This window comes from Lutra lutra, chromosome 4 (assembly GCF_902655055.1).
Source record: "Lutra lutra chromosome 4, mLutLut1.2, whole genome shotgun sequence".
NCBI lineage: Eukaryota > Metazoa > Chordata > Mammalia > Carnivora > Mustelidae > Lutra > Lutra lutra.
In genome coordinates this window covers 102,437,160-102,456,204 of record NC_062281.1, presented here as the reverse complement: position 1 = coordinate 102,456,204, position 19,045 = coordinate 102,437,160, and the positions used below count along the sequence as shown (strand labels likewise).

Below are 19,045 nucleotides of genomic sequence, written 5' to 3'. Positions count from 1 at the left end.
GCTTCATTCCTGTATTTTCCTGGAGCCTCCCCAAGACCAGAGGGCTCAGGGCACGGCGGCGCTGCCGCCCTGGGTGGTTTTTGCCGCAGTGTCTTTGTGAGACCCCAGCTGGAGTTGACCCCACCAGGGGCACTGTGGTGTCCTCGCGGGGCCACCAGACTTGGTTTCCGTGGCTTCCAACTCTCCCAGATCTGAGTCCTATTGGGTCCCTTTTGAGTTTGGGCGATTGCTTTGCCTCTCTGAGCCTCAAATTCCTCACCTGATAATTGAGATAGTGATAAAGACCTCGCAGTTATTGTAAGGATTAAACGCGATGAGGCAGACAGTGTCTCCAGCAGAATGTCTATGCATGAGCGCCTTACATTTTGGAGAGATTTGTATTGTTTATTGAGTCAGCATATTTACTGAATATCCACTTTGTGGAGCCCTTCTTTGTCTTGATTTGATAGCATTCAGGGTCAAGGCCTTAGGTTAAGCTGAGAATGATCAATGCAGACCCTAGGACTTTGTAAGGGATTTGTCTGACTATACCTGTGTGTGTGTGTGTGTGTGTGTGTGTGTGTGTAAAATCCAACCCTGACTCCAAGGCCCAGTGTCCTTCTTTTTTGAAATTTTTTATTTATTTCAATTAAATTTAATTAACCTATAGTGTATATCAGTTTCAGGGGTAGAATTTGGTGATTCGTCAGTTGCATATAGCCCCCAGTGCTCATCACGTCACGTGCCCTACTTAATGCCCATCACCCAGTTACCCTATCCCCCACCCACTGCCCCTCCAGCAACCCTGTTTGTTCCCTATGATTAAGAGTCTCTGATGGTTTTCTTCCCTCTCTGATTTTGTCTTATTTCTCCTTCCCTTCCCCCATGTTCGTCTGTTTTGTCTCTTAAATTCCACCTATCAGGAAGATCATATGATAACTGTCTTTCTCTGATTGACTTATTTCACTCAGCTTAATACCCTCTAGTTCCATCCACGTCGTTGCAAATGGTAAGATCTCGTTTCTTTTGATGGCTGCATAGTATTCCTGTGTGTGTGTGTGTGTGTGTGTGTGTGCGCATGAATTCATCTGTCGGTGGACATCTGGGCTCTTTCCATAGTTTGGCTATTGTGGACATTGCTGCTGTAAACACTGGGGTGCATGTGCCCCTTCAGATCACTACATTTTTATGTTTAGGGTAAATACCCAGTAGTGCAATTGCTGGGTCATAGGGTAGCTCTATTTTTAACTTCTTGAGGAACCTCCACACTGTTTTCCAGAGTGGCTGCACCAGCTTGCATTCCCACCAACAGTGTGGGAGGGTCTCCTTTTCTCTGCATCCTCACCAACACCTGTTGTTTCCTGACTTGTTCATTTTAGCTATTTTGACCCATGTGAGGTGGTATCTCACTGTGGTTTTGATTAATATTTCCCTAATGAGGACTGACTCTGAGCATTTTTTCATGTGTCTGTTAAGGCCCAGCACTTTCTAAAGCACCAAGAGCTCTTCAGCCTTGGATTTTGGGAATCCTGTTGGAATGCTTGAGATTCTACTCCCCTGGGAAATGGGAAGGGTTGGGCCCTGCTGTGGGGCTGGGCAGGCTTTGGAGGACAACTTCTCTGGGACCTGTGGCAGTGTGTGCAATGGACAAAACATTAGGAGTGGCAGGGCACCCTGACCCTGGACCGTTTGCCTCCAAGGGTTCAGACCACCTGTAGGTAAAGACCAGCCTGACCCCAGAAGTGGAGATTGGAGGTTTCCTGTAGGACCAGAAAGAAATACAGAAGTAAGGAAGTCCTAAACACGGCCATATCTTTGTTGCCCCAATGACATGGATATCTTGGCCACCGCTGTGATGATGTGATGTAAATAGTCATTGATTCAATGCATGTTTATTGTGCCTGGCGCTGTCTCAGATGCTGGGGATTCAGAGATTAACAACACACTTCAGGAAACCTGGTTTAAGCTGGGAGAGAGAAGGCCCCACAAGCCAGTGACACAAAATGGCTGTGGTTTTAATTCTCACATGGTTGTTGGTAGTTCCCCAAATGATCAGTGAAAGAATATAAATCTTCATCAGAACGGACATGGGAAGAGGCTGATCTTCTTGGTATGGAAAACCACGCAGCTGGGGGATTTCCCTTCTAACTTCACTACAAATCATTAAGCATGGTGCCCTGGCTAGTGTTCAGATTGGAATAGGTAGGTACGGAGCCAAAAAGCCTTGATCTTCTTTTGATAAGCCAATCACTTGTGGAAGTGCTGCTTACGGACCTATGTGAGGGGTGGCCTTGGGGAACAAAAGGGAGAGATAATCAGAACTGACAGATTCAGTAATGTCCAGGCCTCCTCCTGTCAAAGAGAGGCAGACTTGCCTCATTTGCATATCATTTAAATAGCACTGATTTCATATCAGAATATGAGGTCTTTTCCCCACTGCTGTGCTAATCCAGCTAGGGAAACTTCAGATCTGAGGTCTAAGTACCACTAGAAAGAGATGTCCTAAGATTGGGTCTGGTCTATCTTTGTGTCAGCCACTAATTCCCTGTGGGTAAAGTTTTGTCTTGGGGCACCTGCGTGGCTCAGGGGGTTAAAGCCTTTGGCTCAAGTTGTAATCCCGGGGTCCTGGGATTGAGCCCAGAGTCAGGCTCTCTGCTCAGCGGGGAGCCTGCTTCCTCCTCTCTCTCTCTGCCTGCCTCTCTGCCTACTTGTGATCTCCGTCTGTCATATAAACAAATAAGAATATCCTAAGCACCGAGTAGAAAAACATTTTTTGAATAAATGAATTTTTTCTGAACCAATGACAATGACTTTGGGACAATTACTTTTTCTTCCTGGGCATTGGGGAGAAGGTGTGGGATGTAACTTTGATTAATGGTTTTGACTCTTGGGGCCCTGGGCAGCTGTAGACACCATCTCTGGAAAAATGACCATACCACAACATGTCATATAATTTTGCGAGTTTTCTAGACCCTCTGAAGCCAATTCTTGTATCTCTTAGCCCAAATTGGGAACCCCTGGACCAGAAGAGTTTGAAAATCCTTTGCCTTTTACATCATAGATTTGTAAATATCCTGGCCCACTTGGGTCTCTCAGGCATGGGAATCTAAGAGAGAAGATGCATTTACTATTTTTACGGGTTCCTACTAGGTGCCAGGTGCTCATTTAATCTTCACAAGACAAGGCAGGCAACATGGTTCCTTTTATAGAGATGAAGAACCTGAGACTCAAAGAGAATGAAATGGTTTCTCTGGAGCTGGGATTCAAACCCAAGCCTCTGGCTTCAGACCCTTTCTCTTTCTCTAAGGTTAGCTGTGTTTCTCACTTGTTCCAATACAGCTCTGCTCCTTCTGCCCAGCGCACTGGCCCCAGGACAAGGTGAGCTCACACCCCACCCCATTAAGTGACTCTCTTCATGAATGAGGTGGGCTAAGCCCAGAGTCTAAGACTTTGGGGTGCACCATGCACAGGGAAGGCATCCCAGTCAGGCAGGGAAGGGCCCAATGTACTCAAGTCTACACTGGAACTAGCTGAGCCACCCCTGCCACCAACGGAGAAAAGAAGAGGGGACCCTGGCATTGTAGCTTCCACACATCCCTATTCCCTTTCCTTCTTCCCTTGACGTATCTACCTAACAAAATCTGAACAGTCAGGGTCAGACAAAACTCTCTCCAGCTCCCATTCCTCCTGCCCCGCCCACTCTTCAAAGGTGAGAGTTCTATGTCTTGCAGGAAAAACTGGCAGGAGAGACTGGACCTTGGGAGCCTGATTCAGTTTCCCATTTCTTTGGGGGCCAGGAGCCCTATTAGGCACCACTGGTCTGCTTGGGGCTGTTCTGATGGCTCTAGAGCTCTTCTGGGTACCTCTGGATTCCTGCTCCACGCCCGGAGAAATGCCCATGCTGCAGCTGTTGTCCCCAATGGCTCTAATCTGTTTATCACCCTCTCCCCTGTCACCGCAGGACCTGCTGCCCAGTAACAGCACCTTCTGCAAGCGAGATGGGTGGGGGGGGGCAGGTGCTTCAGCTGGTCAGTTTCCTAGAGGCAGGGTATGGCAGATGGCTAAGGGGACATTATGGATAAGAGACGAAGGGCAGGGTGGAATGTGCTTGCTAGTGGCCGAGGGCCAGGATTTCTCTGTTGTCATACCCCATGCCATGGCTACCTTTGAGTCATCTGAATGCTGGGGAGTCCAGCGAGCGACTAGATGAGCCCTCAGAAGAAATCAGACCGATGTGCCCCAGCCGTGTGTGTCTGTGTGTGTGTCTGTGTGTGTGTGAACATCAGAATCTTTTCCAAGGAGGAGCCACTGCATCACTTTGTGGCTGGAGATCCAGGCCCCTCCTCCCGGGGAGGCAAAGGTCCTCCTTACTTGTGTGCTAAGAGTATGGTTGTTCCAGACCTCTGGGCTCCAGCAGGAATGGGCAGAGGTGGGTGCGCTGGAGTTAAATGAGTCCCAGGGGTCTGACAGCCTTTGGTCTTCAAACCGGATGCCCTCTTCCCAGCTCCGCAGAAACGCAAGAAGGACTGATCTAACGTGGGGAGGGAGCTCAGATTCACCCACCCGCTGTCCCATCCACATTCTCTGGTTGGTGCGTGCAGGGCCCTCAAGCAAGAGGTGGGGGTCACTGGCTGAGGTGGCCCTGGATGCAACCAGGGGAGCCCCCTCCCATCCCTGCCCGAGTCCTGGCTGGGCCCTCACAGTCGCAGAAATCAGAGTGAAGACGAGGCGAGCTCAGGGGCATGTTGTAATCCGGTCAAGAAAGCAAGAAGGCGGAGACCATCCGCGTCTGTCAAAAATTTTATTTTTTTCATTTCACACAGAATGATGTTAAAATAAATCCTCAGTAATATATATATTTATATACCTATGTACTTGTGTTGATATTTACAAAAGATTGTGGAGCTCTAGGAAGTCTATGTACACCCATGATCTGGTGGACAGGCGATGTTCATTGAGGCATGTATGTACACACATATGTATAACCGTATATTATACACATGTATAATATGTATACATATGTATAACCTATGTACAAACGTCAGACCCTACGGACACAGGAACTCTCAGCAGCAGAAGTCCTGGGTGGGGCAATGTTGGTGGGGCCCGAAAGCTTCCAGAATACGTCAACAAGAATGATCATACTTACACACCCCGTGCAATGCACTTAAAGCTGGTGTCTCAATTTTCATGGAGCAAACAAAGAGTTAAACTCCTCCCCGACTCCCAGGAGTCTTCCCCCGCAAGTCCCGCCCCACCTTCTGCTCCCATTGGTCCCCAGCCTCTTATCACCATGGAGACCCTGGTTCCCTTTCTGCATCATCTTTACGAAGCTTTACCATCAGCCTTGGAGTTCCTTCTCCTATTGATCCCAGGGAGGCTTATTTATCTGCCTCAGCTTTTCAAGTTTTCAGCAATTATGAGAGACAGGGCACGGGAGGGCAGCTGCGGAGTCATGCATGAGCAGCAAGGAAGCCGGTGCAAGCCCTAATTAGAGTCTGTGCTGCACGAGCCTACCTGAGCGGCCATATTCCACATTTTATATATATGTGTGCAATATATAAAATCTCCAGAGACAGCCTGGAGCTTATCAGCACATAAGCACACAGGTCTAGAGAGGGAAATAGCATCCCGCCCTCGGGAGCTTTCCAGCTGCGTCCCTGCTGGAAAGTGGAGACTCCTCCTTGATGGCTGGCACCCTTAATTCTGACTGGTCCCAGATTGCCCTTAGTGGACAGAGGGGTGCAGGGATGCAGAAACCAGGCAGAGGCCAATTTGGCCTGGGCACTGTTGGCTCAGCAGGCTGGAGCTCGATCATGGGACTTTCCAGCTTCCTGGGGCCCTTCAAATGAAGGAATCATCCAAGCACGACAACAAAAGGAAACTGGGTCGCCAGATCCCACGTGAAGGCGGAACTGGGGCAGGCACAGAGCGTGTTCAGACCCTCTGGAGCCAACGTTCACCCTTGACAACGCCGGCTGGAGCCACTCTTGCTCTTCTCCCCCATGTCCTAGCCTGCAGCTCTTTGCTCCTTCGCAGCCCTACCTGGCAGGGCACGACCCTTGCCCGGCACTTCACAAGCGAAAAAGGCAATAACGTCAGCAGCAGACATGGAAAGGGCTTGGAAGCAAAGTGGGCTGCTGGATATTCCCTTCCTCCCAGCCCTACCTCTCTCTCTCTCTCTAGCAGCCCTTGTACAAACAAGGCAGCCAGTGTCTAGGGAATCCTTTTTAGGGAGAAGCAGGGCTTCAAGCCTCTCCCGAGGGCTGAGAAGAGACACAGGACTGAGTCCTCTGGGTAGCTACGGAAGGTCCTAGCACACAGCCGCATCTACGCTGCCCTCAATTATCTAGATGATGCAGCAGCTGTCCACGTTATTACGTAACTATACCTGCCCTGTGCATCCGTCATGGGAACGATGCAGGGAGTTCTCAGCTGCAAACTCATCTGGAACATATCTGACTATTTTAGGAGTGCAGAGGAGCAAAGAGTTCTATCTCTTTCCATGCCAAGGTTCATGCAGTGTCAGAAGCGGCCATCCAGACAGGCAGCCTTGGCTGCCCCAGTTTGCCCGCTGCTCATGCTACGTCTGGGTAACGGGCTTCTCCCACTGGGTCCCAGCCAGCATGGGGACACTGGAGGGCTGCCACGGGTGGTGGGAGGTAGCAGGCACCCCTGCAGTGCCCCAGTTACCCGGACAACAGTGAGGAATCCCACCCACCCTCGTCCAGGTGGACTGCGCAGAGTCGCTTGCAGGACGTGAGCAGGGAGCTCGCTCCCATGGGTCTAACACGCTGCTGGGGAAGAGAGTGAGAGCGCGGTGCAGCTCAGAGATAGCTGCTTCTCCAAAGAGGCCAGTGCCTCCAAGCTGCTCTCCTGCCCAGACCCACAAGCTACCTTCGTTCAGGACAATAAAAGGGTAGGCTGGTTGCTTTCATTGGTTATCACACATTTCGCCCTCCCCAGGGCAGAGGTGTTCTCTAGCTCATCAGAAACATTACTTGGAGCTCTCCTGAAATTCAAGCCTAGGACACCACCCATGACAAAGAGAAAGCCTAACAGAATAGCTCTGGGCCCCGAGATGTCTTCAAGCTTTCCACCCTTCCCCCCTACCCTCATGCGCCCATCCCCCCACCCTTACTGGAACCAAAAGTTTGGAATAGCTTTTTTGGCTTCAGTGATGAGGTTACAGCCAACCAGGGCAGACAGAACAAAGGATAAAGCACCCGGCCCTTAGATCCGACTTCCCTTTTATCCCTGAGTCAGGCAGCCACCTGGGAGGGAGAGGAGAGAGGTAATCCTCGAGCCCTATCGATCATCTGTTATGAAAGAACAGCCTTCTAGAGAGGTACCTCCGTAGAAGCAAGAGAACTGAACTGGAGAGGGGGTTAAGAATGCAAAGAAAGGTCATTTAAAAATTTAAATAAATGCAGTTTATTCCTCCGATTGCCAAATTTATTCCACATTTAGCGAAGCTAAGGGGGTCGGTCACTGTATAATTTCTGAAACAACGGTATACGTATATACATATACTCTACACATATATACATAGGTATATGTATATATGGGAAACCTCTGATAACTCAGGACCCACGAACCCAAACCGCGATTAACGCAGGCATTACATTCTCTTACTCTACTTTTCGTAGAAAGAGGCAAATGACAGCAAGGGCATTATCTGATGAACCATCATGTGCCCAAACGGCCAACTTCTGGTAAGCCTTGCGGCGGGCGTACATTCAGCCTATCTCTTTGGTCTCTTCCGTCTGTACTTCCTTACGATGAGCACTGAGGTTTACAGTGTTGACCCTGAGCCACGCAAGGTCTTCCGTCGTCTTCAAACACTCTACTTGCTAAGGCAGGAAAGTTTATACTAACCTACTTGGGAAATGGGTTTTTGTTTTGTTTTGTTTTGTTTTTCGATAGCAAAGGTTGAACCCAGACATGATGTCCCATTCCCACTCATACCACCCTAATTGTAAAGCAATCAGGATGCTCCCTTCCCTGAGGATTTCCCCATCAGTTAACTGAGGTTTTGCTGTATATCTGTATAGAGCAAGGTAGATTGAGGAGTGGACTAGGAACCTGGGGTTGTCAGCCTTCCCGGATTATCTGGTCTGAGTATCTAACCTTACAGATTTTTTTTCAGGAGAGGGCGAGTCTTCTGAACCCCCCAGTTATGTGTGGAAATATTTGTGCAAGTGCACACAGTAGTGGGTGGTGGGGCCTTTGTTGCTCCCATGCCATGCCCTAACCACCCACTTTCTATCCCTGTAGACCTCTCCTCCCAGTAACTTGCTTCCCTCCACAGCTCTCCTGGAGTCCCTTTTGGTAAAGCAAGTCAGCTTGTCTGCCCAGGCTACCCATCCCAGGTATGAACCTCCAGGCCTCGTTCCCCCAGCATCCATCTCCCTGGGGGAGGGAGGAGGGGGGAGGGAAACAAATGGATCAAGTAATGGCTTTTAGTGCATGGAAATGATCTTCTGTAATGGCTCAGGATGCTTTATTCTTATCTATTGGTAAGTGCTTTTCTGCAGGGTTTCATTACACCCTGCCAGATTGACTGAGAGTCAATGAGATGGAGATGGGCTGGCATGAGGTCACCCAAACTCAAGGCTGCCATGCCTATGGGTTGTGAGAATGCCCTTCGAGAGCTGGCAGAGAGGGGCAGGTGGGAGGGAGAGAGGGACTGAGGTGCACACAGGGACAGAGCACAGTACACATGGGAAAGAGAGTGACAAAGAAAGCCTTCCCGTGGACATGTGGACATTCCTCGAGCATACGCTGCACCTCTACCGAGGTTTACCTTCCCAGGGAGGGTCAGAGCCTCGGAGGCCAGGAACCCTGTGAACATGCGGGGAGAAGAGGGAACCACAGACAGGGGGCTAATGCCCAGAATCCAAGGGCATTATCTGAGAATCCCGGTGCTATCACATTTCAGTCCTGAGAACTTGGTTTTGAAATAGCTATTGCTAAAGAAAACAGTCACTATTTAGTTTATTGCACATTTCCTCGTTAAAAAAATTCAAACACAAACTAGGAGAGATGGAATGGAGCTTTGGTGGTTAGGGAAGCAGAAAGAAAGGAAAAGTGAACTAAATGAGTTTGAGGAAGAGACCCAGCCCAGCTTGCAGAGGGCCCTTCCCCTCAACCGAATCCTGCTTGCGGTTTTGACGAGGGAATGGGCTGGTCTCAACAAGGGCAGACTCTGAAGCTACCAATGATGGCCCCACTAACCACAGGGACACCTCCAGCATCCAGCACCCTGCTAGTTGGCTCAGGTGGCTAACAATGTCAGAGGTTAAGGTTGTGCATTCAAACCTAGCAATGGACACTTTGCTGAGGCTGGGGGACCTCCGCTGTGTAGCCAAGGACCAGCCCAGGCATTACAGTCTATGTGGACCAGCCTCTCGGACCAGGTAGCCATCACCCAGGTGGAGGCCCCCAGGAGAGCCAGATAATAGCCCCCAGGAGAGCCAGAGCGGGAGCAGAGCTCACCATCCCCTCTCCTGGGTAAAACACTCCAAGCCCGTGCTTCTCCTGCCTGCCTTGGGGGCTGTGGGCCACACTCACATGCAATTTGCAAACTGTCCTAGAGTCTCCTTTGGGGAAAATCAGCCTCCATCTCCTTCCTCTCCTGCTGTGGGCCGCACTAACCCCCAGCCAGAGGCTCTTCAGGTGGCACCACCCTCTCTCAACATGGGTTAGCACTAGTATTTTAGACTGACTCTGAGGAAGTAAGATGGGCAAAGTCTTCACTACGATGGAATGAGAGATCCAGGGACAGCAGATAGGACAAGCCAGTCCTGCAACCCTCCCCACCTGGGGCAGGCACAAGGGCACTCAGGCCCACAAAGCTCTCATGGAGTCCTTTCCACATCAAGACAATGGAGTGGAGGCACACTCCCGGGGGGCTCCTTTCAAAAGCCTTCTCTCCCGGTGACATGCCTATGCCATCCTCAGAAGCCCAGCTTCGAGGGACAGAGGAAAGAAGAGAGGAAGGAAGACAGTGTGTCAGATACCATGGAAGACTCAAGAAACACAGAGCCTTCATTCTGTCCTCAGCTAGGTTTCAACTCCTGCAAAGTTTACACTGCAATTGGACCCCTCTCTTCCTGATCATCTCCCTGCCTTTCCTGGACTTCTTTCTCTTTAGGCTCCTGAAAAGTCCCACTTACTTGAAGGTTGGAGCTCATGGAGACACCTGCTGAAGCTGAAGGGAAAATTGCTCCCTTGACTTGGAAGCACGTGGAAGGCCAGGCGTCTTGCTCTGAACATGAACATTGGACCCCACATGTCCATTCCCTGTTGCTATTGCTTCCTCCGTGGGGAGGGGGGCTGTGGCCATGGTCAGGAGGGACATGTTTGGGAGGGCCACGGGAGTAAAGACCGACGTGCCTGAGCGGATGCCTGACTTCACTTCCCAACTTCCTTCTGCGGAGATGCCTTGGCCAACGAGCACCCAGCTCTCAGCTAGTCCCACCCGTGGGAAGAAGCGGCTCTGTGCGCCATTCAAAACAGTGGGGAATCTTACGAAGTATTTAAATCCAGCCTTAGAATACAGGATAAAAATTGGGCCTTCTAAACAATTGTTGCTTGCTGGTATGGCAAGAGGTTCACATCCTTAATTGTGTTTCTCGTAAGCTGGATTAGCGTGCATTTCCTCAAGACCCAGCAGTTGGATGGGAGGGAGGGCATCCAGCTGGAGACCCAGCAAAGGAGAGGGGCATGCTGGGATTGAGCCCCCAAAAAGGGGACTCAGGAGTTGACCTCGCTGGGCTTATGCCCAAGAGCAAGTGACATGTCCCATGCAAGGAAAGGTGGTTCATTTGAAGAGACGAGTCTATGTATGGTCTTAACTGTCTCTGACCCGCCCTTGACAAAGCCATTGAGGATGGAAGGGCAGTGAGGTCTGAGGACTGACGGAATGTTGGGGCCATCTTCACTCTGGTTTTGGGCTCAGGGCCCTACAGTTTCTTGAGCTGTCCCTGTTTTCAAGAGAATGGAGCCAAATCTAGAGATCCCAGGGTTTGGGAGAAGGGGTGCCTGGGCTAGGGGGCTGTCTATGTGGGCTTGCTCTGAAGGCTAGGGCATGGCAAGGAGGCACGGGTTAATAGGCTGCGGGCTGTCCCAGGTCCTTTCACACCCACATGTGTGAGTAAGTAAGTAAGTGAGTAAGTAGAAGTCCTATGAGATTCCCAGTTTTAATCAGAGATCTGCTTAACAGCGGTAGCCCATCTTTTTGCTTTAAACCTCAGGGGTTACCTCTCTGAAATCTGGACATGGGAGAAAGTGAAGAGGGTAGAAGAAGAGGCTTCTTGAAGGCTATTGGGGGAGTACAGATGCAGACTGGGGAAGATGATGAAATCTCATCTTTTGTTCGTGCTGACTGATTTATGGCTGTGGGGACAGAGTACTCGATCTGAGTGTAGGTGCACACTCCCTGTGAACTGTGTGTGTATGTGTTTGGGTGAGTGTGCTGGGTGGTTGTGTGCCTCCAATGAATAAATGTATTGTGTGTATAAACGGAGTGTGTGTGTATTCGGTGAGCAGAAACGATGTAAAGAATCCTTGCTGTACTGTATATACAGACCCATCGCGTTCGTGGGACTTTATTCATTTTGCGTCTGAGTGGTGGTTGTGTCCTTGGATGTGGTGTGTGTAGGTCTTCTGTGATCTGTTCTGTATTGGTAAGTATGTTCTCGGTCCATGCTGAATGTGCGTATTTTGGACACCAGTGTAGTTATGTATCATCCGTGCATGCCCTTTTCATTAACTGGCCTTTGTGCATTTGCGTTGCTCGTTTTGTATCTATTTTGCAGTGGGTATGCAGGTATTGTGCCTGCACCTGTGGGTATTTTATTGTCCTAGGTCAAGGCCACAGGGATAAGAGATCTCCCCACTGACCCAGGCCTTGTGTATGGGTTGTTTTACCATCTGTTGTCCAAGGTCTGTGCCCTTCCCACCCCATGTCTTGGAAATTCAGCACCACCTCCCGCAAAGGAGAGGAAGAGAAGCTCAGAGGCTTCACACTGGGCATGGGGTGTCCTGCAGATCCCTGGGGATGTGGGTGACCAGGAACTAATGAGCACCCTGGGCCTAGCACCCTGAGCTGGTGCCCCACCCCCCAAGGTAACTGTAGATGCTAAACAGCCAATGGTAAGGCTCGGGCTGGAGCCGAGGCTGGGCGGCCTAAGCACACAACTCACTGTGTTTGGGAAGTGGAAGCCCAGTCTGGGAGGCGACGGTGTCCCCACCTCAACCCATTCCAGGGCCAGCCTGAACCCCACCCACAGGCGACACAGCACTCATTCCCTTTCAGTCTGTCCCAGGACGGGGAATGATTTTTCTGTCCAGCCTTGGGTTTCTTTAAGCAGTTCTCTTGGCCAGTGCCATAGAGAGAGCATTTGAGCCTGGCCATGGAAATGATGCTTGTAGTTCACCTAGCGTCTCCATCTCTTCACCTGGGACTTCCAAGGCTTCCACCCCGAGGAAGCCCCCTTCAAGCCTAGACCTGCGGCACTGGGTCCCTGGTTCCAAGCAGGAGATCCATTCTGGCTCTTTAGGGAAAGGGCTGTTAAAGTGACTGAGGCAGAGCCAGACTACAAGAAAAACCCAAGAAAACCCAAAGAGGGCGGGTGAAGATGAGAAAGGAGATGATTAACAAGATGGACTGTAGAGAGAAGCCTGGGGCGAGTGTGGCCCAGGGCAGCGGGAGCCGTGGGGGCCACAGGCCCTTGTGCACTGGGTGAGACGAGCTTCAGCCACGGGGAACTGAAGCTGCAGCACGTGGAGGGCAGAAAGACAATTCTAACATCTAGGAATCCATGAAGACTGGAGTGTCTGAGGCGATGGCAGCAAACCCAGTCCCAGTGGGTTTATCGATGAGATAAGTTAACCCATTAGGCCTCTCAGACAACCAACCCACCAAGCAGTGGATTTGCTCCTGAACCTGAACTCCAGAGAATGAATATATATATATATATATGTATATATATATATAAAAGTGTGTGCATGTGTGCACATATACACATACACGCATATGTATGCATGTATATAACACATACACACAGGTATGTATGCATGTATATAATATACACACATGTATGTATGCATGTAGTACATATACATACATACGCTAGTGCACATAGTCAAACACATGCGTAAGTTGCCCTGTGTCAGAAATATTGCATAAGCTTATACAAGGTTCAAATGCAATTTCTTCTATAGCGAGCTAGGTAGAAGAACTCGTGAGAGATACTCAATATATGCTTATATACACTGGATCCTCAAATCCACCTGTCCTCAGGCCCAGATGCCTGGGTCAGCTAGAGAGTCATCCCCATAACTAGGTTCAGTCGTAAGGTGCGGTGATGTGAGGTGTCCGAGCGCGGCTTCCCCTGCTCCCCCTTCTGGGCTTTGCAAAGGTCTGTGCCCCCAGGTGGAAGAACAGGGATGGGGTGGGCTGGGGAGCCGGAAGTTGGGGTTCCCCATGCCAAACAGTCTCTTTTTTATTCTCCTGACTGAGGGCTTTTTGTCTTCTGATTGGGGCGGGGGGGCGGGGGGGGAGAAAACCAAAACCAACCAAAACACCCCCTAGCTCAATGCCACTCCGGGGCTCTTAATACTCTAGATATGAATACTGTGTAGGCTACTAAGAAAATAGGTTATCTCCTGTGGTTTAAATATCGAGATTCATGCAACAAACACCCATGCAGCTCTAGCTCATTACTGGTAATCGCACTGCGGGGGTCAGCACGGTGCGAGGAAAGCAGATGTCTGCAAACTCCAGCGGAACGCGGGAGTCAGACGTTTTGTGACCCTGAAGCCTGCGAAAATGGAGAGATCGGAAGCCGAGAGGTCCCTGGGTTGGTTAGCTTCTCCCCAGCGGCCTGAGACCCAACGTGCAACTCGACCAACCACTCATGTTCGGTCATCCCAACTGTCCCTCCCCCTGGGGTTCCCTCACAGCCACACTGCAGAGAAAAACCAAATGCAGCATTTTCCGTTACGAAACACAAGCCTCCGGAGCATCTACTTGGCAAGTGCAATTCACAAACCCCAGCCCGTGACACAGAGAGTCTAATTCCGATACGCCAGGCCTGCGTGTTCTTCTCAATGCAAAAATGGGAAATGACCTTTTGAATAATTCCCCGTGCTTTCAAGCTAAGCCACCATGGTATTCCTCTGTGAAGCGGGAGGTGGGGCTCCTATGGGCCCAGGGGGTTTGGGGCCCCAGAGGCTGGGGAGGGTGCGGTGCATCTCCCAGGGAGGAGGGGAAGGTGTGCGCATTTATTTCAGAAAGGAAGGTGGCACCGATGGGGCAGGTTATGTGTCCACTAGGAGGTGGCCCCAGTGTGTCCTTCTGAAATTCTGGCTCCATAGGGGACTCCCCTGTTTGGAAACCCCTAGGCCAGTGATAAAGATTTATTTGCATGAAAGCCAGGGATAGATATTCTGTGTTCTAAATCAAAAATCAAAAGATCAAAAGTCACTTGCACAACTACTGCTTCCCATGCAGAAGCAGATGTACACTGTAGAACACACTGACTACAACGCAGGCTATTTATGCTGTATCTGCGGGAGTTCCATGGAGCTGCGGGTGTGTTAATAGGTTTCAATCAGACATCAGTTAACATTTTGGTAATATTCACATAGTTTGTATTAGCCAAAGTGCAGTTGGCCGTTTTCAAGTTTTCCTCTCTAAAGTCCTCGTTACTGTTGTTGACCCCCTCCTGGATCTCCATGTAATCAGACTTACTAATGGTAGAGGCACTTCTACTTTTCTTCAGGTCAGGGGAGGACGGGATCTTTGGGCAGCTTGTCACTTGCAGGTACTGAGCCTGCTCCTCTCCCTCTGTCTCCCGGTGGTAGAAGTAGTTGAAGTTGGACACTATGACGGGGACCGGTAAGGCAATGGTTAACACACCTGCAATTGCACAGAGGGACCCCACAATCTTTCCCCCAATGGTAGTTGGAACCATGTCTCCATAGCCTACAGTTGTCATGGAGACGACTGCCCACCAGAAGGCATCCGGGATGCTGGGGAACTGGGACTCTCGCTCATCAGCCTCTGCAAAATAGACAGCACTAGAGAAAAGGATGACCCCGATGAAGAGGAAGAATATCAGGAGGCCCAATTCTCTCATGCTGGCTTTGAGGGTCTGCCCTAGAATCTGGAGACCTTTGGAGTGTCGAGACAACTTGAAAATCCTAAAGACTCTTACCAACCGGATGACACGGAGGATGGCCAGAGACATGGCCTGCTGGCCTTGCTGGGCGTCCTCTGGCTTCTCGGCCAGCTCTGTCCCCAGGGTGATGAAGTAGGGGATGATGGCCACAATGTCAATGATGTTCATAATGTTGGTGAAGAAGCCTGCTTTGCTGGGGCAGGCAAAGAACCGCACCAAGAATTCGAACGAGAACCAGATGATGCAAAGAGTCTCGACAATGAAGAAAGGGTCAGTGAAGGAGGTCGACTGCTGGTATCCGATGGTGCTGTTGGAGTAAGTGTGGAAGGTCATCCCGCTCCCATGCATGTCCTCGTTCTCATCCCGGAAGATGGGCAGGGTCTCCAGGCAGAAGCTGACGATGGAGATCAGGATGACCATGACGGATACGATAGCTATAATCCTAGCAGGCCCCGAGCTCTCTGGGTACTCAAAAAGAAGCCACACCTGCCTCTGAAACTCATTTTCGGGCAGAGGACGCTCTTCCTCCTTGATGTAGCCTTCGTCTTCCCGAAACATCTCCATCGCTTCTTCTCCCAGCTCATAAAACCGAATTTCTTCAGAGAAGATGTCCAAGGGCACGTTCACAGGCCGTCTCAAGCGGCCGCCCGACTGGTAATAGTACAAAATGGCATCAAAGCTGGGCCGGTTCCGATCGAAAAAGTACTCATTTCGGAGGGGGTCAAAGTACCTCATCCGCTTCTTTGGGTCCCCTAAGAGGGTCTCTGGAAACTGGGCTAAGGTCTTGAGCTGGGTCTCAAAGCGCAGCCCCGAGATGTTGATGACCACCCTCTCACAGCACTCATGGTCGGCCTCGGGGTCGTACGTGTCCTGCGGGTGCCCGGGGAGGGCTGCGGCCTCGTCCACTGGCTCTCCGGTGGCCACTGTCATAATGGGGGCTGAGAGAAGGGCCTCACACTATGCCTTCCAGCTGCCAGGCAGCAGGGAACTCAGGGTGCTGCTTACGGCCCCAGGAAACACAGAAGCATTGGCCTGGATTCCTGCAGGAGAGCCCCGAGGGCTCTCTGAGGACCAGAGAGACAGCCTCCCTTGGCTGAAAGACAGAGGCAGTTAAGGGCATGAGACCCCTCCCCACTGGCAGCCTGACCTGCGTTGCTGCTCCTTGTCTCCTATCTTTGAGCCAAGAGCTCAGAAACATCACCACCACCACCACCACCACCACCAAAACCAAACCAAACCAAATCAAACCAAACCAAAACAAAAAAACTTACTTTCACCTTAAACCTGGCTGGGGATCAGAGGCAAGCAGATGCCAGTCTCTCTAGAAGGTTCTAGATGGCCCTGCCCTGGGGGAAGGGGGCTGGTATAGGCCCCCTCTGCAGGGCACAGGCTTCAAGGAGCACAACCCCCATACTAGAGGATGAAAACGAGTCCTCTCCTGGCTTGGAGGAATGTCTCCAAGGGTGGATCTTGGGCTTGGGTCTCCCTCACTGCCCCTACTCCGGTGACTCTACACATGGCTGTTATTAAAAACAGATTGATTTACCTGGCAAGGCAGGAACCGGAAGCTCTCTTCCTCGAAGAGCTGATCAGATACCGTGGGAATCCTAGATACACAAATCGGCAGCCCGGCTGTCCATCACGTCTTCTCACTTGAGCGAGAAATAATGGTGAGTCATTCTGGGCAGGAGGGCAGGCTCCAGGTCCTGGAGGTGAGCTCCAGAACTGGGCTGGCCCGGAGGGGCCGTGGAGCGTCTGGCCAGGGGCACGCAGGATTCGAGGACGTGGAGCTTGGGTCTGGAGCCTTTGGAAGGACGTGGAGCTTGGGTCTGGAGCCTTTGGAAGGAAGGAGGCAAGATGCAAAGCTCAGCAGAAGCCAGAGTCCTCCTGGCTGTCCTCAGGAGGTGTGACGTTGCCTGGAAAAAACAGCAGCAAGGTGGAACCAGGGCTTTCGGGGGGCAGGTGCCAAGATTTAGGAGGGCTCTGGTGGCTTTCCTTCCATGCCCACCTTCCATGCTGGTGTCACACCTGAGAACTACCCCTCAGCCTCCCGCCTCCTCTAGGCAGGCTTCCATCAGCTGGAAGCCTTTTCTCCCAGGCAAGGAGCCTTCAGGCTGGGCTGGGCCTGTCTCCTCCGGGGCCTCCCAGGGCTGAGCCAGATCTCCCTTGGTCCCCAGCAGCCCTCAGGAGGGACGCTGGGCAAAGCCCTCTGGCCCCCAGGTCAGGATGCGGCAACTCCCAAGAGGGAGGGCTTCCTGCACCGCAGCGGACTGGAAGCTCTGACCCCGGCAGAGTCCCGGAGGAGGAAGACCCCCTCCCCGGCAACCTCCCAGACGCACACTCCTTCGGAGCCCTTCTAGGGAGACTCCTCACACGGAAAGGTCGACTCTACAAAAGCTGGCTGGCTTGGTCCCAAGACTTACTCTCCTCCGGGGATCCCTGGGGTGGAGGCTTCCCTCTGAGCAGGGTGGCATGTGATTTGGGCAGGCGCTCGACCACCGATTTCTCCCCCAAGAGAAAAGCCCTCACATCTCCTCCGCAGGGAGCGCAGAACGAACGCTCGGCCACCCTGGCTGCAGGCGGCTCGGCAGCCGCGAGAGGGGGAGCCTGGAGGAAGCCGGCTTCCGGGCTGGCCCCCTGCCGGCCCAATCCCGCCGGCCGAAGGGCGGGGAGGGGTCCGGGCCCTCTCCCCATCGCCCGGACTCCGGCCGGGATTCCACCAGGCGCGCTCCGCGCTCGGTTCCGCGCCGGCGGACCGGACCCACCAGCAGCTGGCCGCCGCGGGCGAGCGCCGCCTTAACCCCTTCCTGCCCGGCCGCCGCGGGCCCGAGAGCAGCCCGGCTCTCTCGCCCTTGCGGGGTCCATCTCCTCCTCCCCCCACCCCAACAAAAACCCCGGAGCCCGAACTCTGGGGGGTGGGGAGGAGGGTGCTGCCCCAGATCTCCGATTCCTCCTAAGCGCCGGGGCTCCGCCGCAGCGCACAGCCCCGGGGAAGCGGAAAAGCCCTGCTCCGCCGCAAAGCGGTTTTGAATCCGAGCCGAAGAGGGGGATGCAGGCCGGCGTCCCAAGTGGTTCGGGTCCTACCAACCCGCGCTATTCACCGGACCGGGTTCTGCCGTCAGCTGCATTTCCCATCACCCGCCAGCGCCTCGCTGCGCCCTCCGCCAGCGCCTCGCTGCGCCCTCCGCCTGCGCCGTGCGCAGCCCAAGGGTCCCGAGCCTGTTCCGTGCCCTCTCCCTCCGCAGAGCGCCAGCCCCCGTCGCCCGGCTGGGTCTCAGCCGGAGCCTGCCGCGCTGCAGGCTGCGCCGCCCGGTGCCCCGCAGCCCCTCCACGCGCCGCAGCCCGGGCAGGGGAAGCGGCACGCGCAGCCCCACGCCCCGACACCGATTTACCCTTCCCGCTGGGCACCCGGGGCCTCCATGTTCCTGGGTGACCGCGAGCGCCGGCGGAACGGCGGCGGCGGGCGGCGGCTGGCAGGGGCGCGGGCGGCCAGCCGGGATCCGGCTCTGCAGTCCCGCGGGCGGCGCGTACGGAGCGCCCGGTCGCCGCCCGCAGCCGCACCGCGCCGCACCGCGCCACGCAGCGCCGCACCTGGCCCGTCTGCTAACTCGAATTAAAGGGGCCGGCGGGGACCAGAGCCGAGCAGGTGGCCGCTGAGTTGGGTCCCCAGGGCCTGGGCCCCCACCCTACGAAGAGAACACCCATGCTTTGGCAGAGCCCAGCTTACTAACCAGAACCTCTTGGAGAGCTCAGCTGGGTGCCGCCGGGCCCGGGGAACCGGGGACAGAAGTTGAGGGGCGGTCGTGAGAGGCTCCTGCCAACATAATGAAGTAGGCGAGGAGGAAACAATCGATAGGCGCTATCCCAAGCCCGAG

The 19,045-nt window shown here is 52.8% G+C and overlaps 1 protein-coding gene across 1 annotated transcript; it reads right to left on the bottom strand.

The window, feature by feature from the left end:
- Positions 1–13,107: 13,107 nt before the first annotated feature.
- Positions 13,108–16,972, bottom strand: KCNA2 (potassium voltage-gated channel subfamily A member 2). Its single transcript, XM_047728542.1, has 2 exons — positions 16,717–16,972; positions 13,108–16,263 (listed from the first exon to the last, which is right to left on the bottom strand). Exon 2 carries the CDS (start codon positions 16,098–16,100, stop codon positions 14,601–14,603), a length of 1,500 nt encoding a protein of 499 aa, XP_047584498.1. The 5' UTR covers positions 16,101–16,263; positions 16,717–16,972; the 3' UTR covers positions 13,108–14,600.
- Between the last annotated feature and the right edge of the window lie 2,073 nt (positions 16,973–19,045).